The sequence below is a fragment of the Rattus norvegicus genome, chromosome 7 (assembly GCF_036323735.1).
Source record: "Rattus norvegicus strain BN/NHsdMcwi chromosome 7, GRCr8, whole genome shotgun sequence".
NCBI lineage: Eukaryota > Metazoa > Chordata > Mammalia > Rodentia > Muridae > Rattus > Rattus norvegicus.
This window is the reverse complement of record NC_086025.1, coordinates 52,611,298-52,636,107: the sequence shown is the minus strand read 5'-3', so window position 1 is coordinate 52,636,107 and position 24,810 is coordinate 52,611,298. Positions and strand designations below refer to the sequence as shown.

General features: G+C 43.1%; 1 protein-coding gene and 1 pseudogene across 2 annotated transcripts in view; both read left to right on the top strand.

Moving 5' to 3' along the window:
• The window catches only part of Tph2 (tryptophan hydroxylase 2), a 104,397-nt gene that overhangs the window by 40,198 nt on the left and 39,389 nt on the right, over window positions 1–24,810 (top strand). For both annotated transcript variants that reach the window (XM_063263689.1, NM_173839.3), the window contains exon 8: window positions 22,463–22,589. In XM_063263689.1, the coding sequence (XP_063119759.1) occupies window positions 22,463–22,589 (127 nt within the window). The remainder of the gene's footprint in view (window positions 1–22,462; window positions 22,590–24,810) is intronic.
• On the top strand, window positions 2,434–9,540 carry LOC103692856 (nuclear cap-binding protein subunit 2 pseudogene; annotated as a pseudogene).

Genomic DNA, 24,810 nt, shown 5'->3' with positions numbered 1-24,810 from the left:
AGATGCTGTTTCATTTCTGTCTTTCCTGACTTTTGGAGAAAATTTCCTTTTAAATTATAAGAGTATTACAGGACTCCTGTGGGCACACAGATAGGAGGAGACTGATCTCAGTATAGACATTGGAGATTCACAAACCTGGTGTTTTTATCAGCTCAGGTTTTTGATTGTGTGGTCTATGTGTATGTTTGTAAGTATGTGTGGGTGTATATGTGCCAAGGGTGACTTGAGTGTTATTCTGCCTCAGGTGTCATCTGCCTTGGGATCCTAAAGCTTGTGTGGCGAGGCTTTAGAGATTACACTGTCTCCTCAGTCTTAATTTTAATAATATTTATTTGTCTAAAAACTATTATTTCATAAAAAACTGATACACTTATAGGGCTTGGAATTCAAAGGGTATGGTCAAACAGTGAATCCCCCCCCCCATCTTGAACTTCACTCGTCCCTCTCCAGAGGCCTCTCCGTATCCTGATTTCTATTATATCCTTCCAGAAATATGCTATGCAGAGTAAGTTTTCTGTAGAGCTTCTCTTAATCCTTGCAGGTCACAAAATCCAGTGTCTTCTGAGCCACATGGTTTGAACCCATAAAACACGGTACTGGAAGTGCCCTTTCCTGCCCAGCCACTTTCACAGGCATTGTCTTTATAATGAAATCCCATTTTCTCAATTGAAAACCATCAAGAGGGCAGATTCTCCAATCTGTGAGGTTCAACTCAGTCACTGTGTGTGGTGCCTGTTCTCTGCCTCTAAATTACAGCCCCAATTGTTGAACTGTGGTGCTGGAGGCCACATTAATGAGACTAAGGTGAGCTGTGAAGACCCAGGTAGAAATGGGAGTGAAAGCAACAAAGAGACATTATCTGGAAAAAAAAAGGACTATTTTCCTCTTCCAGTCTAGATGCTAGATGAAGTACATTTTGCATCACAACTTCAACACACACATACACACACAAATACACACATACATACAACTTGTTTTTGGCTTATCTATATGCTTTCCTCTTTAAATATATATTTACTTTATTGGTTTTAATAAAGAACAGTATTAATAAGAACAGAGGCCAAAAGAGGGCTTTAGAACCCTTGGAACTGGAGTTACAGACGGCTGTGAGCACCCACGTGGGTACAGAGACTCTAACGCTGTCCTCTGCAAGAGAAACTTAACTTCTGAGCCACTATATCCCTCCTCTGCCTTTTCCTTAGCTTCCAGTGTTATCTTATTTTATTGAAAAGACTGTTTTCATGCAATATATTCTGATCACACTTTCTCTCTCTTTCAGTTCCTCCCAGAAGCTCCCCACTCACCTACTCCATGTCCTTCTTTTTCTTTTCCCTTAAAAAACAAATAATAAAAGACAATCAAACATTAAAAAACAAATGAAGACACACACACACATACACACACACAAAATAGACACACAACTCTATAAATACACAAAATCAGAAACCAAAATATACAAGCTAATATGACAAAAAAAGTCCAAGCAAAGTTATATGAGACAATCCTTTACAAAAATATCATTGAGTTCATTTTACATTGGCCATCTACTCTTGGGCATGGACCCTACCCCCAAGTGTGATTAATATAGCCAGCGAGACTCTATTGGAGAAGACTAAACTTCCTTTGCAAGTGGGTGCCAGCTGTAAATACCTTCTCAGTTGGGTTGGGGGGCAGGCCATGTCAGCTCCTCCCCCTCAGCCCTGAAAACCTGTCTGGCTTGATCTTAGGAATACAGTCACAGACTCTGGGAACTTATGTGCAAATCAATCCTATTATGTCCAGAGAACACTGTTTTCTTCTTCTTCTTTTTTAAATTGCATTTTAACTTACCTTTTAAATGTTATACCATTTCCTTGGTTTCCCGTCCAGAAACCCACTATCCCACCCACCCCCTGCTTCTGTGAGGGTGCTCCCTCACCCACCCACTGACTCCCTCTCACCTCCCCACCCTGACATTCCCCTACACTGGGGCATTGAGTCTTGACAGGACCAAGGACCTCTCCTCCCATTGATGCCCGACAAGGCATCCTCTGCTACATATGTGGATCAAGCCATAGGTCCATCCTTGAAAACACTGTTTTCTTGGAATCATCCCTCTCCCTGGCTCTTATGTCTTTCTGACTCCTCTTCTGCATAACTCCCATACCCCTGATGGGGGAATTTAGTGAAGACATCTCATTTAACACTGAGTAGTCAAATATCTCTCAGTACATCACATTGTTTAGTTGTGGATCTCTGTGTTACTTCCCATCCATTGTAAGAAGACACTTTTCTGAAGATGGTTGAGCAAGGCACTGATTTATGGGCACAGCAGAACGTCACTATGAGTCATTTTTTTGCTATGTTTCTTTAACAGAATAATAATAGCAGATTTTCCCCTAGGCTCATGACCTATCTAGTTTCAGGTTCTTGCTTATACTGGCAGTGTCACACATGGTTCTGTCTTATGGAGTGGGACTTAAGTTCAATCCGAGAGTGACTGGTTACTTCTACAACATTTGTGCTACTGTTGCACCAACGTATCTCACAGGAAGGTAACAAAGTCTGTAGCTGGGTTGACCATTCTATTTCTCCTCTGCTAGCATGAAGAGTACATTCTAGTATCATTAATGCTAATCAGTAGGAGTGAAGTTTCTAGTTAGACTTGACTTCTTCATGTTCAATGAGACATAGAAGTGTTGTCTTCAGTAACAGGGCCTTAACATCAGTTTGTAGAGAGTAATACAGTAGCTCTGGCAGTAGTCTGAGAGCTTTAGGAGTTTCCATGGGACCCCTTTGGCCAACAACTCAACTAGACAGAACCCATTCCTGGGGGTTTCCCTTGTGGTGTAAGATGTCTTGTTGGAGCATTCTCTTCCCTATTATTTGGTGACTCTAGATTTCTATCATATATTCATATATTTTAGGAAGCTTCTTCAGTAGCAGGTTTGCAATGGGCTTTCAAATGACACCTAGTGTTAGTTGTCATCACTTGCTTGTCCCTCTCTTCTATCCCCTTCTTATTTAATTGTCCCACTTTAGTCTTTCCATAACAATATATTCTATACCCACTTCCTTGGGAGAACCTCCCCTCCCCCCCAGGCCTTTACTATTTACCTAACCTCTGTGGTTATATGCATTGTAGCACAGATATTGAACCCCACCCTCTCTCTTTCTCTCTCAGACTGATTTTCATATGGCCTAGGCTTGTTTTGAATTTATTATGTAGCCAAAGATGGCTTTGAACTCCTAATCCTCCTTTCCCTCCCTGCAAATGCTAAGTAACTATTATTTATTTATTTATTTATTTATTTATTTGAGACGGGGTCTCATGTACATAGGCTTCTGACCTTAATCTCACCATGTAGATCAGAGTGATTTTGAACTTCTGGTACCCCTGCCCTCACCTGTCAAGTGCTGGAATTACAGACATGCATTACTATGCCCAATTTATGCAATTCTGGGGATCAAACCCAGTGCCTCATGTATGCTACTCAAGCAACCAATCAACTGAGCTATATATCCAGTTTCAGATTTTGCATTTTAAAGACTCTGGGTTCTTTGAATTTGGGCAGAGAGTAAGACTCGAATTAGAAAAGCGATGACTTGTTAGCTTGCTTCCTTGGGAGAAGTCTTTCTAGCCTGTAGCCCTGTAGACAAGCCGATTGAGTCAGTGAGTCAGTCTTCTGATTGAGGTAGATACCTTTCCATTTGTTTATGCCTGGATTGAAGGTCACTCATATGCTAAGAGTGCAAGGATGCTTGCTTTTTATTCCGGAAGCAGTGCCTCAGGCTACAATTCTGTTCCTCAGTGTAGGCCAGTTGCATGCTTTGATCAGCTGTGATCCCAAATAATGCTGTGATTAATGAAGCATCAATACCAACAAATGACTTCCTTTACAAGATATCAATTGGTCAATTAAAAATTATTTTAGTTAGATTATTCCTCTCACACAGTGGAATGAGAGAGAAGGGTTCAGAGTGCCAGGTTACAGGAACATATGCGCATAGTCCAGTGTGTACACTGACAAAGCAAGATTTTTGAAGTCATCCTTAAGGCTTCCTGGTCTGAATTTTATTTGTGAGCTTTGCCAGGTTCTATCTCTGGCCAGTCCATCTTTTTTTTTTTTTTGATAGACTTTATTGGCACTTTGTGGCTGCTGCTGCTGTTGTGTACAGGGAGACGTCCTGCACATTTTAAGGCATTTAGGGGAATTGGAAGGTACCACCCATTAGCCGTCAAGAGTATTTTTATTGGACTCCCATTCCCATTTGCAGAAACCTAAGTCATGCACCAGAGGGTAACATTAACTTGGGTTAAGAAACACTGCAAGAGAGTAAGAAATCTAACTTCTACCAACGACAGTGAGCCTCTTCCCTTCAGACACTACCTGTAGATGCTCGTCTTAACAGAAAAACCGGAAACTAGCATTCCTTCATTTTTGTTAGTTTCCTCTTACATATACGAAAAAGTCTGTTCTTACCAAACCATTAACTAGCCCCTCTGAGATACTCCATATCAAGAGAGGGATGGAGGGAGGGAGGGAGGGAGAGAGGGAGGGAGGGAGGGAGAGAGAGAGAGAGAGAAGAGAGGAAGGGAGAGATGGAAAGATAGAGACATACACAGAGTGACAGAGAGAGACAGGGAGACAAAGACAGAGACAGAAATAGAGAAAGTCTCAGTCCTCTGTGAAAGGCAAGAAAGGAGGTTCATTCTGCCTGGAGCAACTCTGTTGAAATCCCTTGGATTCAGCTCAGTTTCAGCCTTCTCCAAAGCCTTTCTGAAAGTCAGAGTTAGATGTTTCTACAGCACTCTGCCTTACGTCTATGTCAGCCTTTACAACACTGCCTGGTACTTATTTGTCCATACCTCGTTTCAGCTCTATAGGACTGTCATGAACTCAAGACCAGATGGCAAAGGTAATTCAGAGATGAAAAGAGTCAGACTCAATGCAGAGTGGATCTCTACACCTGGCGTTGGAAGGGAAATCCAAGTGGAGAGTACTCTTAGCCATGAGGGCAGTGCCTCCAGGAAGTGTCCGATTTAAGATATACCCAGTCACAGATCATGTCTGAGCTCTGTGGAAAAGTCAAGCTTGCAGGTCCAGATGAATCTCAGCTATACTCTGGGGTAGTAGCCTCCTTCTGAATGGCTCATGTGTCCTCCATTTGTCCCCAAAACTTTACTGACTTCAGGAACTAATGCTGGTCCTGCCTCCATGAATCAAACATTTTCACATGTTCAGTCTCCTCTTGTGAGGCAAATTCATGAAGCCTTAATGGCAGTGCCTTCAACATCAATAGAGGCTGTGATGCTAGGGCATCTTGATCAGGATATTCTTTAAATTTTTTTAAAAAATGGGTCATAAGGAATAACCCATTATGGCCATTTGCTTTCCTTTTAGGATGATAGTTTTAGAAGAAAAGGTAACTATTATGGAGCTGAGGAAAAGGAGCTAAGGAAGATGTGAAAGTTGCCTTTATATCCCCTTAAAAAAGAAAGAGATGGAGGTAGGGTATGAAAAAGACCCAGCTGTATGTCACAGGGTGTTAAAAATGTATTTGTCTTATTCTCTGGGTAACTGTTTTTAGAGTTTTAGAGTTTCTATTACTGTGACAAAACACTATGATCAAAAAGCAAGTTGGGGAAGAAAGGGTTCATGTGGCTTACACTTCCACATCATGTTTCATCACTGAAGGAAGTCAGGACAGAATCTCAAACAGGGCAGGGTCCTGGACGTAGGAGCTGATGCAGAAGCCGTGGAGGGTGCTGGCTTGCTTCACATGACTTGTTCAGCCCACTTTCTTACAGAACTCAGGACTACCAGCACAGGAGTAGCACTGCCAACAATAGGCTGGGCCCTCCCTCCATGGATCACTAATTGAGAAAATGCCTTACAGTTAGATTTCTTGGAGGCATTTCCTCAACTGAGGCTCCTTCCTCTCTGATGACTCTAGCTTGTGTCAAGTTGACACACAATACCAGCCAGTATTGTATCTCACTTTAAACATTGTTTTACTTAGAAGGTAAAAAAGAGGCTTGCCTGCCTTACAAATAATTCACTCGTGCTATGTTCAAAATTATATCTGAGCTACGTTAAATATTAAGGTAGAAATTTAGAACAAAGTCTGTGAGAATGGCAATTGCTGCCATGCATTTTGGTGCAGGTGTCTAAGGGGCTGGTATGTCAGGATGTGTGTGGGTGTTTTAGTTACTGCTATAGTGAAGAGACATCATGACTAAGGCGACTTAGAAGAGGAAGCATTTAATTGGGTGCTGTCTTACAGTTTCAGAGGTTTAGCTCATAGCCATTACAGTGGGGGAGCATGGCAGCAGGCAGACGTGGTGCTGAAGAAGTAGCTGAGAACTTACATGTTATCCAAAGTTGGAGACAGACAGTCAGACAGGCAGTCAAATAGTCAGACACACAGGCAGAGGGACACAGAGAGACACAGAGATACACTCAGAGAGAGAGAGACAGGGAGAGAGACAGACAGGAACAGAGACAGAGAGACTGGGCTTGGCATGGGTTTTTGATATCTCCAAACCCATCCTCAGTGACATACCTACTTAACAAACCACACCTCCTAATCCTTCCCAAGCAGTTTCACTAACTGGGGGCCAAGGATTCAAACAAATGAGCCTGTGGGGACCCTTCTTACTCAAACCACCACAGTGAGTGACACTGATGTAGGTAGGAGCTTCTTCCCCAAGGAAAAGACTAGCAGGAGGTTAAGGAACTTCTGGATTTGTCTGAAAAGGCTTGCGGGGTCAGGTGGCAGAGTTGGGAGTTGATATAGTTAAGGAAATTCTTGAAGTTGGAGAAAGGAAATCTTTCCCCCCTCCCCCAACCCCTTATCCAAGCAGCTTACGTGGGTCTGGTTTCCGATATCAGGCTTCTGGTACATGGAGAGACATTTGGCTTTTCAGTTGCTCTGTTGGTTCTTCTCCTTCTTGCCTATTTCAGTTCATTTGGCTTTTCTTTCCTGGATAATTCCTTCTGGTGGGATTACGGTCTTTATTCTTTGGGGTCCTCATACTTTTCTTTAATGTATCCTATGCTAAGTAGATGCTGAATACTGGTAATTTCATTTGCATGTATACATTTACATGTGTATATGATTTTGTAATTCTAACATTGTCACTGTACTCAATAATGCTGTAGAAATGCAGAGTTCTTTAATAAGAAATATAGTTAAAAAAATCTCCTAGACTCATAATCCATGCCTGTATTGTCACATTTTTGTTCTTGTGGCAACTTGTAAGAGAAGGTTTTTGTTTGTTTGTTTGTTTTGTTTTGTTTTTTTTTGTCTTATGTTTCTGAAGGGATAAGTCTGTTATGGTGGGGAGTCATGAAGACAAGCAGCAGGCATGGTGGCTAAAAAATAATGCTAAGGGCTCATATCCTTTACCATAGCATGAAGCAGAGAACAGCAGTGAGTCTTTAAACTCTGAAAATCTACCTCAAGGGACATACTATCTCCAACAAGGCTGTACCACCAAAACATCCCCAAACAGTGCTACCAACTGGGGACCAAGGTTTTTTATGACCAAGACTATGGGAGGCCTTCTTCCTCCTCCTCCTCCTCTTCTTCTTCTTCCTCCTCCTCTTCTTCTTCTTCCTCCTCCTCCTCTTCTTCCTCCTCCTCCTCTTCTTCTTCCTCTTCTTCCTCCTCCTCTTCTTCTTCCTCTTCTTCCTCCTCCTCCTCTTCCTCTTCTTCCTCCTCCTCTTCCTCCTCCTCCTCCTCTTCTTCTTCTTCTTTTCTTCTTCTTCTTCTTCTTCTTCTTCTTCTTCTTCTTCTTCTTCTTCTTCTTCTTCTTCTTCTTCTTCTTCTTCTTCTTCTTCTTCTTCTTCTTATTTTTATTTGCATGTACATTTCAGACATTGTGAAGCTGGCCTGCTGTAAAAGACATGAAACCCTAGAGTACAAAATGAAGGGCTTCATTACTTAGAATAGAAGCAGTCACCACTGTCAGCAACTGCCTTGTCTTTCTGGGTATCAGTGCTTTTTAAAAAATTATTAGATACTTTATTTACATTTCAAATGTTATTCTCTTTCCTGGTTTTCCCCATCCCATCTCCTCTCTCCCTTCTTCTATGAGGATGTTCTCCCTCCCCAACCACCCCCTCTTCCTGCCCTGATGTCCCCCTATGCTAGGGGGCTCAGCCTGGGCAGGACCGAGGGCTTCTCTTTATGGGAGACATTCTTTTTTTTTTTTTTTTGATTTGAACCCCTTTATTCCAACATGCTAGGGTGGACTCCCTTTCAGAGAGACAACCCTGAGCGGACTCTAACAAGGAGTTATATGCCTTGCAAACAACTGGGGGCAGAATTCAAACAATTGGGGCAGAATTTGCACACTGGTAACTAGGCAGGGTACCATAGGTGGGGCGAAGTGACCTCCAAACTGATTCGTGGTCAGTGGACCATTCCAGGGCTTTCTGAGAGGGAAACCAGTTCTCTTCCCACTACCTGCTGATCCGAATGTAGACGTTTCAGCTCCTTCTCAAGCACCATGCCTACCTGCATGCTGCCATGTTTCCTGCCATGATGGTAATGGACTGAACCTCTGAACTGTAAGCCAGCCCTAATTAAGTGTTTTTGAGTTGACATGATCATGCTATATCTTCACCTAGATAAAATAAGATACGAGGCTTCACCTGTACACAGGCATGTTCCTAGATGAACTGTCCAAAGCAGAGTTACTCAGCGACTGGGCAGACTGCTTGTTATCATTAATACAAAGTATGGATTTGGGGAACTGAGTCAGGGGGCCAGGATTTCAGTCTGTCTCGGCATTCAAAGTCAACAGAACCATGTGGGAGGAAATTTGTTTTCGCTTTATACGTGTGGGTCCAGAGGACCAAACTTGGGTCACCAAGGCCTAGAGCCACCATCTCGAGGGCTCTTGTCTTCTTTAAAAAGTGAATCCAGGCCACGGCCGCCTGGTCCGCCCAGCAGTGGCCCAGTCATAGTTCGTGTTTCTGCATCATGTCGGTGGCCTCCTGAGGGCGCTGTGCAGCGATTCCTAAGTGGAGCTCAGAGAGTTCCAGGCCCAGCACTTCCGCGGTGACAGTGAAGAACAAGAAAAGCTGCTGAAGAAAGCTGTGCGTCGTACGTTGGAAATCTTTCCTTTTTATACAACTGAAGAACAGACTTATAAACTCCAGCAAAAGTGGTGATATAAAGAAGCTCGTCATGGGTCTGGATAGGATGGAGGAAACAGCCCGTGGACTCTGTGGAATACTACTCAAGAGCAGATGCAGAGACCACAATTATGTACACGAATGGAACTCGTCCAGGCGACCGGATCATGCGCGCAGGCTAGGATGCAGGCTTAAAGGAGGTCAGGCAGCATAGACGTGGGCAGTCTGGGGGTCAGGTTCGGGATGAGTCTCAGAGGACTACGATGCTGGAAGAGGCGGCTATGGAAAACTGGCACAAAAACAACACAGCTTACGGTTTGTCAGCACAGTTGATGATGTCAGAGAACATCATATGGGAGACATTCTTGTTCAAATTGCTGTAACACCCTTCTTGAGATGCTACGTGAACTGACTGAGGACTAGCATATGGAGGAGGTCATGGAAGGAAGGCTCTATTTTCCAAATTATTGCTACAGATCTATTTGTGTAATCATATAGTCTTATTCTCTTCAATATAGGCTAAGCCTGCCATGGTCTAGATTTCTGGATGGAGGTGAAAGATGTCCAAGTCTCTCATGGTTCAGTGCCTTGTACCCTCTATAGTGTTCATATTCAATGTTCCAACAGAGTGGAAATCACAGCCATAGTCTGACTTCCTAAAGTAATTTCCATTTTTCAGAGAGGGGCAACCAGAATTTAAAACATAAAACACTTCGGCATTATCAGTTCAAGCCTGTGCAATGTGCTTTTCCAAGAAGAGGTAACTTAGTCTGCTTTCTATTTCTGTGATAAAATATCCATCAAACGACTTGGAGAGGAAAGGGTTCATTTTGTCAAGTGAAGTCAGGGCAGGAACTCAAAGCAGGAACTTGGGGACAGGAACTGAAGCAGAGGCCATGGAGGAATGCTACCGGCTTGATTTCTTATACCATCCAGGAATACCAGCCCAGGGATGGCACTGCCGCTAGTGAGCTTGGTCCTTACACATCAATACACATCAAAAATTTATCAAGAAAATGCCTTGTAGACTTGCCTCCAGGGAATCTGACGGAGACTTTTTTCTCAAATGAGGTTTTTCTTAGACAGTTCTAGTTCATGTCAAGTTGCCAAAAAAACCCTACAAAAAAAACAAACAAAACCCAACCAACACAACAACAAGAACAACAACAACAACAGCAGCAACAACAAACCAACCAGGAGGCGAGTCATTGCCAAAGTGGAAGAGAGAAAAGCAGAGATGCACCAGAAATTTCCTTAAAAATGTCTCTACGAAAGCATTAGCAGCTACTGGTTTTATCTGGTGTTTTAGACGCCGTGTTTAGCGTATCTGCAACACGATTATGCTCTTCAGATCGGGGAGCTAGACTCAGTGCTATGCTGGGACGATGGCTCCCTCGGCTCATGAACATGGGGCATAGCTTCTGCTCTGGTGCTGTGGCTTGTTAAATCACGCCTCTGACCATCAGGAATAAACCACAATGCTGTAGACGAACCCCACGGTGCTTACTGCCATAATAATGCATGCGCGTTAAACACAAATGTGGTCTTTCTTCCTCACGGTTGAACAGTTTAGGGGCCGTTAATGCTAGTTTTAAATATAACTGTTTTAGAGTTTAAAAAAGGTTTTGCAGCTAGGTGCTTTTTTTTTTTTTAATCACTGCTATGTTTCTACTTTACAGGAAGAGTAAAAGTGGATTATCTCAGACCATATTTTTCATTATGTCTAAGGGGACTGAGTGCAGTTTAAGCTTAACTCTTGCTTATGACAACAGAATCCTCCCAGGGCTGGCAGAAGATGTGGTCCGTTTCCTTTTCTTGGGGCTCAGACATAGATTCCTGTTTGTTAGGTAAGAATGGCGGGCAGGTGAGGATGCAGGCTTTCACATTCACAAAGGTTGACTGGTCCTGTTGCTGGGTCTGTACACAAATACGAGGTTGCCTTTCCTATCCTTCTCTCTTGGGGACTCTGGTCCAGCATGAACCCTGGCCACCATGAGTGTTTTCGGAATAAAGGCTTCCTGAAGTCCAGTCTGGGCCTGGTTGCATAGATGAGCCTGTGTCTAAGCTTCCTCTTTCCCAGAGGACACACAAGCTCAGCACCAAACCTGTCTGGCCATCTGGCTTTCTTTGTGCTATCATAACCCTTGCCGTTCAAGGCTGCAGCAGTGTTTTTAGAAAGCCCAATACATCTGGACTCCCTGTCCTGCCTTTTAGCTCACAGCTCACATTCCCACTCCAGTGGCTGCCTTCTCCCTCAGGGAAAATGTGATATACTCAGGGCCAATGAAGGTGGTAGAGCCTTGAAAAATATTGGTATCACTTCTGTCTTAGTTGGGGTTTTATTGCTGTGAACAGACACCATGACCAAAGCAACTTTATAGACAACATTTCACTGGGGCTGGCTTACAGGTTCAGAGCTTCAGTCCATTATCATCAAGACAGGAACATGGCAGCATCCAGGCAGGCATGGTGCAGGCAGAACTGAGAGTTCTACATCTTCATCTGAAGGCTGCTAGTGGAAGACTGACTTCCAGGCAGCTAGGAGGAGGGTCTTAAGCCCAGGCCCACAGTGACACACCTACTCCAACAGGGCCACACCTCCTAATAGGGCCACTCCCTGGGCCAAGCATATACAAACCATCAGACCTTTTATCCTTGAATCTTAGTGATTTCAACAGGGAGCACCACTCTCAATGTCATGGTAGCAATGACGCTTTCCCTAGTAATAGCAAACAAGTAGTCTATGTGTCTAGTAACAGCGCCGGGAACTATAAGTATTTAATGCGAAGGAACTCATTAAAAACTCAAAACTACCTGAGTTGTTTTGAATCTATGAGTGGGGAAAATGAGGCAGAGACAGGTTAAGTGATTTGCCCATGGTAACACAGTTAATAAATAGGGAAGCCAGGATCTGAACTGGGTCAATAATTACAATAATATGTGGGTTTAACCACATACTTTTGATAAGTAGACATACAGACTCAACACCTCCATATGTATTGAATCTGAACAGTTTTCTCAAAATTTTAATTATAAAGTTTGCACAAGACTCAGAAATGACTTTTTTCTTCGGTTGTTCTCTGAATACTCTCTGTGCCTATTGGAAAGACCAACTCTATGCTTTCTGGTCCAGTCCTTGACCTAATTACCAGGCTTGCTAGAAGGTGGTCCTCTCTTTTGATCTTCATAGGGTTGAAGTTGCTCATCCCCCCCACCCCCCATTTATCATGAGGAGGCAAATCTCCCATGCTACTTGAAAAAAGAAGGGCACAGCACCTCAGGACAGCATGCTGAAGCTATAGGAGACTGCCATGTGCTCTGTCCTCAGGCAGAAACACGCAGGAATCCATGCCCTGGCATCCGAGGCCCACCATCAGCTCTCAGTGTGACATTGGCAAGCCATTTAACCTCCCTGTGTGCTGCATGATGAAATAACGCTTTGATCTTTGGAGAGAAGAAAGCTTGACATAAATTCTGAGTAGGTCCCGTCCTCCTCTGTACCTCTTACACTCATGTGGAGACCGATGTTTCTCATAAAATTCCAGAGTATTCTTAGTGAAAGGGTGATACTCCTAGGCATAAAGTCCGAAGTTTCCAATCACAGTTATTATGCCTTGTTTTCTGACGTGCCTAAAAGCAAACAGAGCCCGTTGCCTCAGGAGCATTGAGTACCCTTCACAGTACTGCATTCCATTTTAAAAAGTACTCTACATTATTTAAAGCCTGTGCATTGTGAAACTGAATTTGTGCCTCAATGCCCACCGGAACCTGAGTTTTGTGCTTTGAAGATAGCTACACTGACTTGTGATAAAAGAGTCTCTCTCTTTCCCTTTTTAAAAGCTGATTTTAAGCAACAATCCTCCCGCAGCCCCTGTTCTACACCCAGGATTGTCTTCTATGTGTGGTGCCCACGATCCAAAATTAGAGCACTCAGAAGCCACCACACCTGGATGAAAATTCTTATTCCCTCAGCTGGCTGGAGTCAGAGAGAATTCATTATGCATCTTCAGGTGTGCAGGATAGCGATGACCAGGGACATTTTTTTTCAGAAATATTTGCATTTTTAAATTGAAAGTTCAGAAGAAGAAATTCAAAATGATTGAATTCTAGGAAAAAAGAGGTAATCGCCATCCAAGCCTCTTCATTGTCGTGTGAAGAATGACACCCGTGGGTAGGCTTGTCACAGACACTGCCATTAGAGGAAAGGAGAGGAAACTGACAACCCCCAGCCCCCCATCCTATCTGTCTGGCATCAGGCTGCCCATTCTGGAGAGGTCTGTGAGACCTTTACTATCTTACAGATGGCAATTCTAAGGTTCACAGGAGTCAGGTAATTTCCCTAAGGTCGTACAACTAGAAAAGAGCAAAACCATGATTTGGTCCAGAGCCCTAATGTGATTGGAAATTAGGAATGGTGCGAGTTTCACTTGGATTCTTCCTGGTGTGGAGCAATGGTGTCTCTTCAACACCTGCTGCGTTCAGTCGAGTTGGGCATTTCTCGTGTCAGGCTTGTCCAAGCACCAGCTACTCCAAAGGCATGTGGTGTGGCCTCTATCCTGGGGCTACTTACAGATCCTTAGTGATAAAGTATGGAGAGAGCAAAATCCCGTTGAAATATGAAAACCGAGACATAAACTCAATTTAATGCATTGTGAGCAATAATATTTAACTAGGGAAACAATGTTTTCAATACGTTATATTCCTACCTTTTTAAATGTTCACCTTGTCTGGTGAAAGGGACTCAAAACCTCCATCCTTCTAGATGAAAAGATAAGTAGGTTTCTGTTGACCAGTATGATAAAATATCCCTACTGACAGTTATTAAGTGAAATTAATTAAGGCTATAAATCAAATATCCAGTTGCATTAGCCGCATTTCAAATGTTCTGCAGCTATAATGTCAAGTGGCCATTTCACTGGACAGCAGCGATACAGGGACTGGTACAATCACTGCAGAGTGTCCTAATGGGTAGGGCTAAGTCATTCGCCTTCATGGGGATATGGGAAATCAACTAGGAGATGACTCCAGAGAACATCTTTTTAAAATTATTTATTTTTAAATGTCTACCACCAACAGTGTTGTGGTTTGAATGAGAGGCTCATGTTTGGATATTTGGTCCCCAGTTGGTTGAACTATTTGGGCAGGATTAGGAGGTGTGGTCTAGTCAAAGGAGGTATGTCTTTTGGGGGCAGGCTTTGAGGTTTTGAAAGCTCATACAATTCCTGGTTAGTTCTCTCCCCGCCTCCCCCTCTCTGTCCTCTCTGCCCTGGGCCTGCGGGTCAGATGTCAGCTTTCAGCCACTGCTCTAGTACCATGCCTGCATGACTGCTGCCATGTTCCCTGCTATGGTGACTATGGAACCGGGAGCTCCACAAATTGCATGCTTTCTTTTATAAGTTGCCTTTGTCACGATACTCTGTTATGGCAATACAAAAGTAACTAAGGCAAACAACATTTGTTTTAGGGGTAGATCAAACTCAGGGCTTTGCTCATGTTGGCCTAATCCTCTACCTTGGGGACAAGCTCCCCCCCACCCCAACTCCCAGAGTACGTGCTTTTACAGAGTGCATTTTATTACTGCCTTAATCTTAGTGAAGTGGGAGAGGATTTCAAATTTCTCTTGCTTTTATGAGGGACATGAAATATTCTAGAAATAGAGGGGCATTAGTGATGTAGAGGAAATGTCCTTGCAGCGCTCTAGTCTTTGTAACCTCTGGAAGCTATTTCTTTTGTGAGAAGAGAGTTAGTGCTGGTCACCACTCTCTCTGGATAGACACCATAAAGGTAACCTTTGCAAGGTGTTTTACCAAAATTATGCTTTATTTACTTTTAAATTGTGGCTCCTAACATAGTACTCATGTATATGAAGCTCATAACAAATCGTTTTAAGAAAGAGAGCCAGAGGATACCTCAGCAGGTAAGGGTACTTGTTCTTGCAGATGCACGAGGATCTGAGTTCAAATCTCCAGTACTTATTTAAAAGTGGGGCATGGCCGTGTTTAGTCCCAGCTTTGATGTGAGGAGAGAGGGGAGGTCACTATAGCCTGTGGTAGCCAGCCTAGCTCCTGGTTTGTGAAAGACTCGTCTTAAGGAAATAGGTAGAGAGAGATAGTGCAGGGCAATGGTCTCCTCAGGTCTTTGCACATGTGCATTGGCAAATGCAATACTCTACGCATATAACACACACACACACTACAGACAGACAGACAGACAGACAGACAGAGAGAAACAGACACAGAGAGACACGCACATACACATACACACTCATACCTACAACACAGACATAACACACAACAGATAGACAGAGACATAGAAAGAGACATGCACAGAGAGAGACACATACACACAACACACATAACACACATACACACATCACAGACATAACACACACAATAGACAGAGAGACATACATAGAGGCACATATACACAGAGACACATACACACAACATACATACAAACATATACACAACACACATAACATGCACATAAGATACAGACATAACACAGATAGTCAGACACATAGACACACAAAAACTTACAGATACACACACAAATACACACAGGCACACCGAGATGCACCCATACAGACACACACAGGCATTCACAGAGACATACACCCAGACACATACACACCAGAATACATACACACCAGAATACATACACAGAACACACATATACACACAGACCCAAACACAGAAATTCATATACAGACACACAGACACAGAGACAGACAGCCAGATAGCCAGACACACACACACACACACACACACACACACAGAGAGAGAGAGAGAGAGAGAGAGAGAGAGAGAGAGAGAGAGAGAGAGATCTGTTACATTATCCATACTCCCAAAAGAATATAGTGAAGAACAGGATTGTTAGAAATTCTTAGGATTCTTAGGGGAGGAAAATAAAAAATTTCCTCCCAGGCAACATATGAGTGTGTGGCTTTGCAAAAAGAGGACCGTATTTCTGTTTATATATTCTGTGATGGGTTGTAGATGAAGTGATCATAAGAGCCGCCAAAAAACCCTTCTGTGGGCTTGGTTTTATTTGTTGTTTTCTTGAGACAGTCACATATAGCCCAAGGCTAGTCTTGAACTTGCTTTCTGGCAGAAGCTAGTCTTGAACTTCTGATCTTCCTGTTTCTACTTCCTGTTTCTGCTTTGGTTTCCAGGTCTGGCTTACAGTATGAGCTTTTAGATCTGAAGTAAGGAAACTGACTCCCTAGCAGGCTTCAAAGACAAGTTGCCTCAATACCAAATTAATTCTGCCTTATCATCCTACTGCAGTAAAAACAAAGCCAGTCTCCTGCCCGGCTGCTTGTTCTGCACCTACTTTTATTCCACATCACTTGCCTTCCCCACAAAATGTCCCGTGAAGGCTGAAGAAATATCCCAGCTCACCCTCCTACTTATTTTCCGAGACAGATCCCCAATTCCCCCTCTTATCTAATTTCCCTTCTTTTTATGACTTAGTGAATGTGTTTGGCTTCTGTCATGTAGAACAAACAAAACCTGTTGGAGACTCGTTTAAAAGGACCGAGGCGGTGCGTTGGTTTGGGTTGGGGGAGCCCACGTCACACGCTCCCTCGCCACCTCTCAAAGGCTTTAATTTACAGCAAAAATAAAAAGCAGTTGTTGAACACTGAGCAAGGGGAGTCGGCTTTGAAAACTGATAAGAGGGGGAAAATGCTAGACTCATTTTAAATTTGAACATAACCACCAGGACCCTTATTTCCCTGCAGCAAAATGATCGCGACTTTCTTAGGATGATTTAAGAATCCCCCCCGGAGACACTTTGCCCGGGCCCCTTTGTGGGCCCATCTCAGCGGCTTTAGAATCCTCCTAACTGGGCTTATCAGAGAAGATTCCAATTTAGAGCAGCAAAAGTCTAGTGTCTGATATTAGTGCTAGCTTTTTTATTTTTTTAAGAGACATGATGTTTTACGGCACTAACAATTTCGAAAGGTCCTACGTTTGCAGGCAACAGAGCGCTTTTGTGTGAAGGGCTCTGAAAAGCATTATTCAGGAGAAAAAGAGTGCATCAAAAGGAGTTTAAAAAAAAAGAGAGAAGAGTTTGCTGATGTAGAGATCGGAAGCAGCTTGTGCTGGCAGGCGCAATTATGACCAAATAATTGAATCTTTTAAGAGAGATAAGATGGGATAAAGCAGTAGTTGTGGTCTCCCAATGGGAGCAGGTTCATTAGAGACTACGGAGTCCAGCTGTGGAGAATTCAACTTCCAGCAACTTGGTCTGCTTTAAGGCGGGCATAGTGGCAGAAAATCAGGACGAAGTGGCAGAGCTTCAGTCCTCCAGACTCTAATTGGCAGGAAAGCTGGAGAGGAACCTTGGTGCTGGCCTCTCTCGCTCTCGTTCCACATCTTGGAACCTCTCAGACCCCTAAAACGATGATCATCTTCAGCCCTATCTCCTTCAGAAAGAAACTTAAGGAAATGTAACCTTTCATCTGCTTATTTCATGTGAGGGAGTGTTTTGTCTACATGTATAAATGTGTACCCCATGCCCCTGTGGGCTCACAGAGGATAGAAGAGGGTATCAGTACCCTCGAGCTGGACTTAGAGATGGGTGTGAGTCACCATGTGGGTGCTGGGAATTGAACCCAGATCCTCTGCAAGAACACCAAATGCTGTTAGCTGCTGAGCTAATTCTGTAGCCTCCAGTGAACTGTTTTTGTTTTGTTTTTAATTAGAAATGCTGAACATCTTTCTTTGCTCATTGGTAGAATTCTTTGCTCATTTGCTCCTTGGATGCCTCCTTCTTTGTTACCAAGTCCCTTTGTTAAAGACAATGGGAGACAGAATGATACAGTGTTTATTTCAATGTTCCACCAGCCTCAAAGGATAATAACCTTGTTCTTGATCTTGAGATATGGGACCTCATCGCCTTGGCCCATGAGAAGTAAGGCTACTGTGCCTTCTGCATCCATATTTTCTTTGGGAATATTTCTCAGGGTTTCTGTATGGAGACAATGCTGAGAGAAGAGCAGAAAGTAGTGAAATCAGGCACAATCATTTTTCCCCGTAACAGAGCAGAGGGCGTCTCTAACATTCCGTTAAGGGTTCGGTTAGACATCTTGCTTCAGGCTTTCATCCTTAATGGAACAATGTAACTCACTGTGTTATATTGTATAACTTGCTTCTTCCAAATCCACCCTTTCTTTCATCCTATACACAGCTTGCTTACCTTGTCATTGTGATGAGCTTAGAGATTTTGAAGTTGGGTAGTGTGTTACTGGCTTCTGATAATGACACCTTAATTTAAAATCCGGGTCACAGATCTTTTTTTAGCCAAGAGGAATTGATTCCTTCCTGTCGCTCGTCTGCCTTTGTGTGCTTTCTTTCTTTTCTCCTCTGGAGCTGCGGACCTTTACTTTAAAGCAAATTCTGAACTCTATTCTTCCCTGGGTACATGGATCCTTCTATGTCAGACTTTTCAGTTTACATTAAATAAATTGACAATTAAATAAGCTTTCGGGTTTACTTGAAGTCACCCCAAAGGATCAACACTTATTGTAGCTGTGATCTGTTATACTGATTCTCTGTTACACTGATTACATGATTGTCGTCATGACCACAGCCTGTTACATGAAGCATCTCGTTGTCACACCTGCCTCACTTCAGCATTCCCTGGAACCCTTACTTGTCTCTTTGTTCCCATGCTTTACTGATACTGGGCTGACACCAGTCTCAGTGTTTTTCCCAGGTGACATATATCTGCCCTGCTGTGGAGTTATTGTCGCTTTATTTCTTCCAGGATCAGGAGGGGCGCTTTAGTAGTGACATCAAAGGCTAATGTGGGAGTGCCCAGAGTTTTCCATGGCAAGGCACTTGACCTCAATCTCAGCCTTGATGTAGACTCCTGGAATGAGATCAAAGACTCCACTTCCAGAATGGAGGTGTTAGGCATGCGGCCCGGATTGAGTGCAACTGGAGGAGTAATTAGTTGCCTGTTATTCAGTCTCCACTTTTCATCCTTTTCATCTACAGGGTCACTGGGTAACTTTAGAGGGAATCAACTTAGCATCCCCACATTCTACAAGCACCTTCAACTGGTAGTTTTAAGCTCTAGTTGTTTGCGAGCCTAGTTTTTCACATCGGAGCCATCTCTCCAGCCCAGCCGCTGGTTGTTTGTAAGCCTGCTGGGAGACAGCCCAGTGCCATTAGCTGTGAGAATAGGTCTGTCTCTCATTTTCACCTGGGGAACTTTAAAAAATGATTTTCCGGTCAATCCCAGGAAGCCTGATTGAAATGGTCATAAATGGGGCCTGGGCACTTGGTATTTTTTAAAAGGTCCCCCAAGTGCTTTGGAAACATGAGGCCAGGGAACAGCAGGAAAAGAGACCCGGGGGCACGCTAACTATGACTTTCCTTATGCTAACTATGCGGGTTATGCTCTCCATCTATGCGCTAAGCATGGCCTTCGTCCTCACTTCTGCTGTATCTGTAAAGTTCAAACAGCAGAGAGCAGAAAGAATACAAGCTTTAAGTCGGAAGAATTTCAAGTCCTGTCTTTCTTTCACTTAAAGTATGACAATAGAGAAGATTAAGTTTACTCAATTTTAGTTTCCCCATTGATCAAAAGGATATTGTAAAGCTTCTTTGCAAGGGAAGGTTAAATCACTAACATGTTACAAAACTTTAAGCACTGTACCCTAATCATAAAGATTCAGCATACAGTCCTATGTGCATGCATGCATCTTTGCATGTGTGTGTACATGTGCACGTGTGCATGTGTGTGTGTGCCTGTGTGTATGTGTACTCCTGTGAGTGTGTGCATGTGCATGCATGCGTGTGTGTGTGTGTGTGTGTGTGTGTGTGTGTGTGTGTGAAGGTCAGAGGTTGACATAGGGTCACTCTTCCCCATCACTGTCACTGCTCACTGAACATGGAGCTCACGCTTGTCTCCATCCCTCACCTCTGGGGTTATAGATGCCAGGATTTTGACCTGGGTGATAAGGATCCAAACTCAAATTCTTATGCAAACGCCTTACCCACTGATGGGCATCCTCAGCCTTCTGTGTATCCTTCTTACCTCATCCTTGCACAGCTGCAAGAATTGGGACAGAGCGAGAATGAGGGGAAAACAGAACCACAAACAGACCAAAGCTGGAGAAGCTGCAGCACCACCAAAGCCGAGTGTGTTTATTATATTCAGCTGGACGGGGAGGTGGGGCCATGACATCGTGCTGAAGAAAGGGGCGGGGTTATCACATACATTTAAACACTCAACCTGGTCTGTCTCTAAAGTGTTTGGTCAAGGTTGGTCATATAGCTTGAATTGTTAGAACGACATTTGAGTGACATTATCTGTTTGATGTGAGTATCAAGATCATAACATTTACTGTCAGTCACTATTTCGTCATCCAGCTTTATCTTTGTAATACTGGTGGGAGCACCAGTTGTATGGCACCTATAAAGTAGTACATTTCAGAGAAGCTCAGTGAGTTCAGAAACATTTTTCAGTAACTATGTAACCTTTTAGGATTTTTTTAAAACTTTTTTTGATCATGAGCATAAATTTTTTTTGACATTTTTTATTTTATTGGATAGTTTTTATTTACATTTCAACTGTTATCCCCTTTCTTGGTTTCCCCTCCAGAAACCCGCTATCTCTCCCTGCTTCTATGAGGGTGCTCCCCCACCTACTCACCCACTGCCTTTCCACCTCCCCGCCCTGACATTCCCCTACACATCAGTATAAGTCTTTCTGCATCTGGATCCATGCTCAGAGAATTATGGGAAAATTAATTTCAATGTAGCTTGGTATCAAGAAACAGTTTATTCATGACAATAGCTTTAGGAAAGCAACTGGCTTATTTAGCTGTGACGCAAATTAAGGATGAGCACCAGATTTTCAAAGTCATGAGAAGTTGAATTGAAATTTTGGCCTTATTACTATTATTAAAAGACAGAGAATTTAGTTTAAAAGCCATACTATGTTCAATTGAAAGCAACATGCATATAAGTTACACACACACAGACACACACACAGACACACACACACACACACACACACACACACACACACACACAATTGGCTTTTATTTGTGATTCCTGAATTGGGCCTTAAAACCACAGTAAGCCAAGGCTACAAGGTGGTCATAGAACGATTATGGGCACAAAATGGAAGTGACCCACAGGGACAGCTTCATTGATGATAGTGGGTGATTGTCCTGTCTGAATCCGCTAGCTACCTGTGATTGAAGTTGAGCTGGGGGAACCCGCTCCACCTCAGCCATTTGTTATAAGAGGTTACCCCCAAATTAGGCTTTCAGTTACTTTGTACCAAGTTAGGCTGTAGTCTGTTGCACAGAGACTCAATTCCAAAGGCGTCCTCCAGCCCAAATTTAATTTAGTTTTATTACTACCTATGCCTAAAATCAGCAAGCGTTCTCTATTAAAGGGCCAGAGAGCGATTATTAGAAGTTGCAGAAATGTGATCTCAGTTACAGCTCTCTGCAGCTGCTGACAAAAATGGCCGTAGACAGTCTGTATGTAAGTGGGCACGGCTGTGTTTTAATCAAACGTTGTTTATGATATGGCCGCGTTGCGGGTGAAGTAGTTTGCCCATCCTGAGCTGCAGGATCTCACCCCAAGAAGTTCTGTTTCCTGAGGCTGTCTGGAGGATATGATATACTATGTAAAACAAACACCATGTGCTCAGCATGTAGTAACACTCAAAAACAAGTGGCTTCCTGAGGGGCAGCTCATGCCTCTTGGGGAAGCTTCCTTCCCTGAGGAAACACATCTGGGAAGATGTCAAGTTCCAGGCCTCAATTGGCAATTGGGCAGGGCCAGGTCTTCAAAAATGTAATGGTTTTTCTTGTGCTTTATTAAAAAGTATTATATCCCAGCCCGAGGAAATGTCTCAGTTGGTAAAGTGCTTGTCTCTCAACATGAGGCTGTAAATTTGAGCTCAGAACCCATGTTAAAGGAAAAGAAAAAAAAGACCCTGCCTCAAAAGACAGGAAAAAAAAAGAGGTGCATGGTGCTAGAGGTTGTTCTGGGCCTCCATAGGCACCTGAACTCATGTCCTCTCATATACACATGTGCTGTCTCTCACACATGATTTCATACCCTACCCGTAAATAACATATCACTCAGCCTAACCTGTCTTTAATCATATGACATAACTGCATTTCAGGTATGATTAATAGCCATTATATAATAAACACATAATATAATTATGTAATAAATTATCTATAGTTCTTATAATAAGATTATACTTAGGGTTTTCAGTCTCGTTCTATAGGCAATACTTTAAAACTTGTGTGTAACATGCCTTTGTGATTTTTTTTCTTTGTTTCCTCACAGAGACACATGCCATGAGCTCCTGGGACATGTGCCACTGCTGGCGGATCCCAAGTTCGCTCAGTTTTCTCAAGAAATAGGCTTAGCCTCTCTGGGAGCCTCAGATGAAGACGTTCAGAAACTGGCCACGGTGAGCTACCCGCTCAACTTACAGAACTGTTCAGTGCCTAATTGTATGACGATGTAAAGCTCACGGCCTTTGACCATAACGCCTCGGCTAATGTTCTGGGGAGAGCGTGATTTTACCCTAACTCTGTCTAGTTTTGCAAAGAGATAATGAACTCTAGGTTTATTAGCTACTGAAACACGTATTTTCCTGTTTAGTTGGATGGATGGACATAAAGGGGTAGTTGGTATTTTAGGGTTAGAGCCCTGTAATCACTGTCACAATTAGTCAGCTCAGCTACCGTGGAGCAGAAAGCAGCCATAGATGACACATAAGTGAGTGTATATGGGTATATTCCAACAAAACTTTACTCTCAAAAAGCAGGGGTGGGCTAGATTCGGTCTACAGGCTGTAGTTTACTGAATCCTGTGAAAACATTTGTCATAGTAAAAGGCGTGCATTGGCAGCAAAGTGGGAATTGCAGCAGTACTGTTTCTCTGACAGGTTGATGTGGTTATCATCAGATATGAGGTGAGGACAGCGTTAAGAGACTGAGCGTCACAGTTATTCTAAGTACACACCAAGAAAAGATGGACTAGATGTTATGATACCAGGAACGTTCTTCCCCAGATGATGTAAGAGGAAAAGCGGGGTTGGATGTTGTGTTTAAGACGTTAAAGAATCACATCTAGAAAGCGTATGCACTCTTCCTTATTTCAGAGTCTAGGAATAGAAAGATGTTTAGAAGCTTCCCAACCTGCCGGGATAGAAAGCTTAAATGAGTATGGTCGTCTGGTAAACGGGAAAGGAGGTCTTAAACTGAGTGTGTTTGCCACAGTTATATAGCAAAACAATACTCTTTACTCCCAACAAGAAACATTTTTTTTCAGTGCTGGGAGATGGCTCAGTGGGGCAAAGGTACTCAGGATGCAAGCATGAGGACCTGGGTTCAAATCCTCAGCATCCAGATATTAGCTAGGTATGGTGGTATGTGCTGTTCATTGCAGTAGTGTGATGGTGATGGGAGACAGGAAGATCCCTGGGTCTTGCTGGACAGGGAATCTAACCAGTCAGTGAACTCAGGGTTCAGGAAGAGACATTGTCTCAAAAAATATGGTAGAGGGTAACAGAGGAAAATGTCTAATATTGACCTTCATCTGGATGTGTGTGTGTGTGTGTGTGTGTGTGCGCGCGCGCATGTGCATGCACATACACATGTATATTTATATGTGTGAGTAGAAATTCACAAGACAGTCTTGCGATGGTTTGTATAAGCTTGACCCAGGGAATAGCATGATTAGAAGGTGTGGCCCTGTTGAAATAGGTGTGTCACTGTGGGTGTGGCTAAAAGACCTCACCCTAGCTGCCAGTCTTTCACTAGCAGCCTTCAGATGAAAATATAGAACTCTCAACTCTGCCTGCACCATGCCTGCCTAAGTACTGCCATGTTCCCATCTTGATGATAATGGACTGAACCTTTGAACCTGTAAGCAAGCCCCACATATATGTTGTCCTGTATAAGACTTGCCTTGGTCGTGGTGACTGTTCACAGCAGTAAAATCCTAAGACAAGTCTCAAATGTCATTCTTCAGGCATTGTCCATCCTTTTTTGAAACAGGATCTTTTACTGGTCAACCCAACCCAACCCAACCAAACCTGCCCAGAAACCAAAACCCACAAACTCTGTGTGTGTGTGTGTGTGTGTGTGTGTGTGTGTACATATACGTATGCATATACATATCTAAAAGAGTAACATATTCATAGTTTCTGAGGATTCAGCCATGGATAGCTTTGGGGGCATTATTCTTTGTTTCCATTTTTGTATTTTCTGGGGCTAAATATACTACTTTTAATTTGTTACCTTTCTTACAAGGGCAAATAGACTTTTGGGATAGGAAAGTTTTTTTTTATTATATTTCTAATATCCTTGACTTCACAGTCTTAGCTCCATAAGCTAAAACACTTGGGACTGGTAGAGTTCATTAGACTGTTTTTCATATTCTTTTGTCTTTTTCTCCCTCTTTTCTTACTCTGTTGTCTTTTCCTGCAACTGTACCTAGGTTGCTTCTCTGTTTCTGTGATAAAAAGGTTGCAAAAGCAGCTTGGGGCAGAGAGCCTTTCTTTGGTTCACACTTCCTAACCTCTGTCCATTATTGAAGCCAGGGCAGGAACTGTAGAAAGACGCTGCTTGCTGGCTTGCTTTCCATGGCTTGCTCAGTTTGCTTAAACAACCCAAGATAGCCTG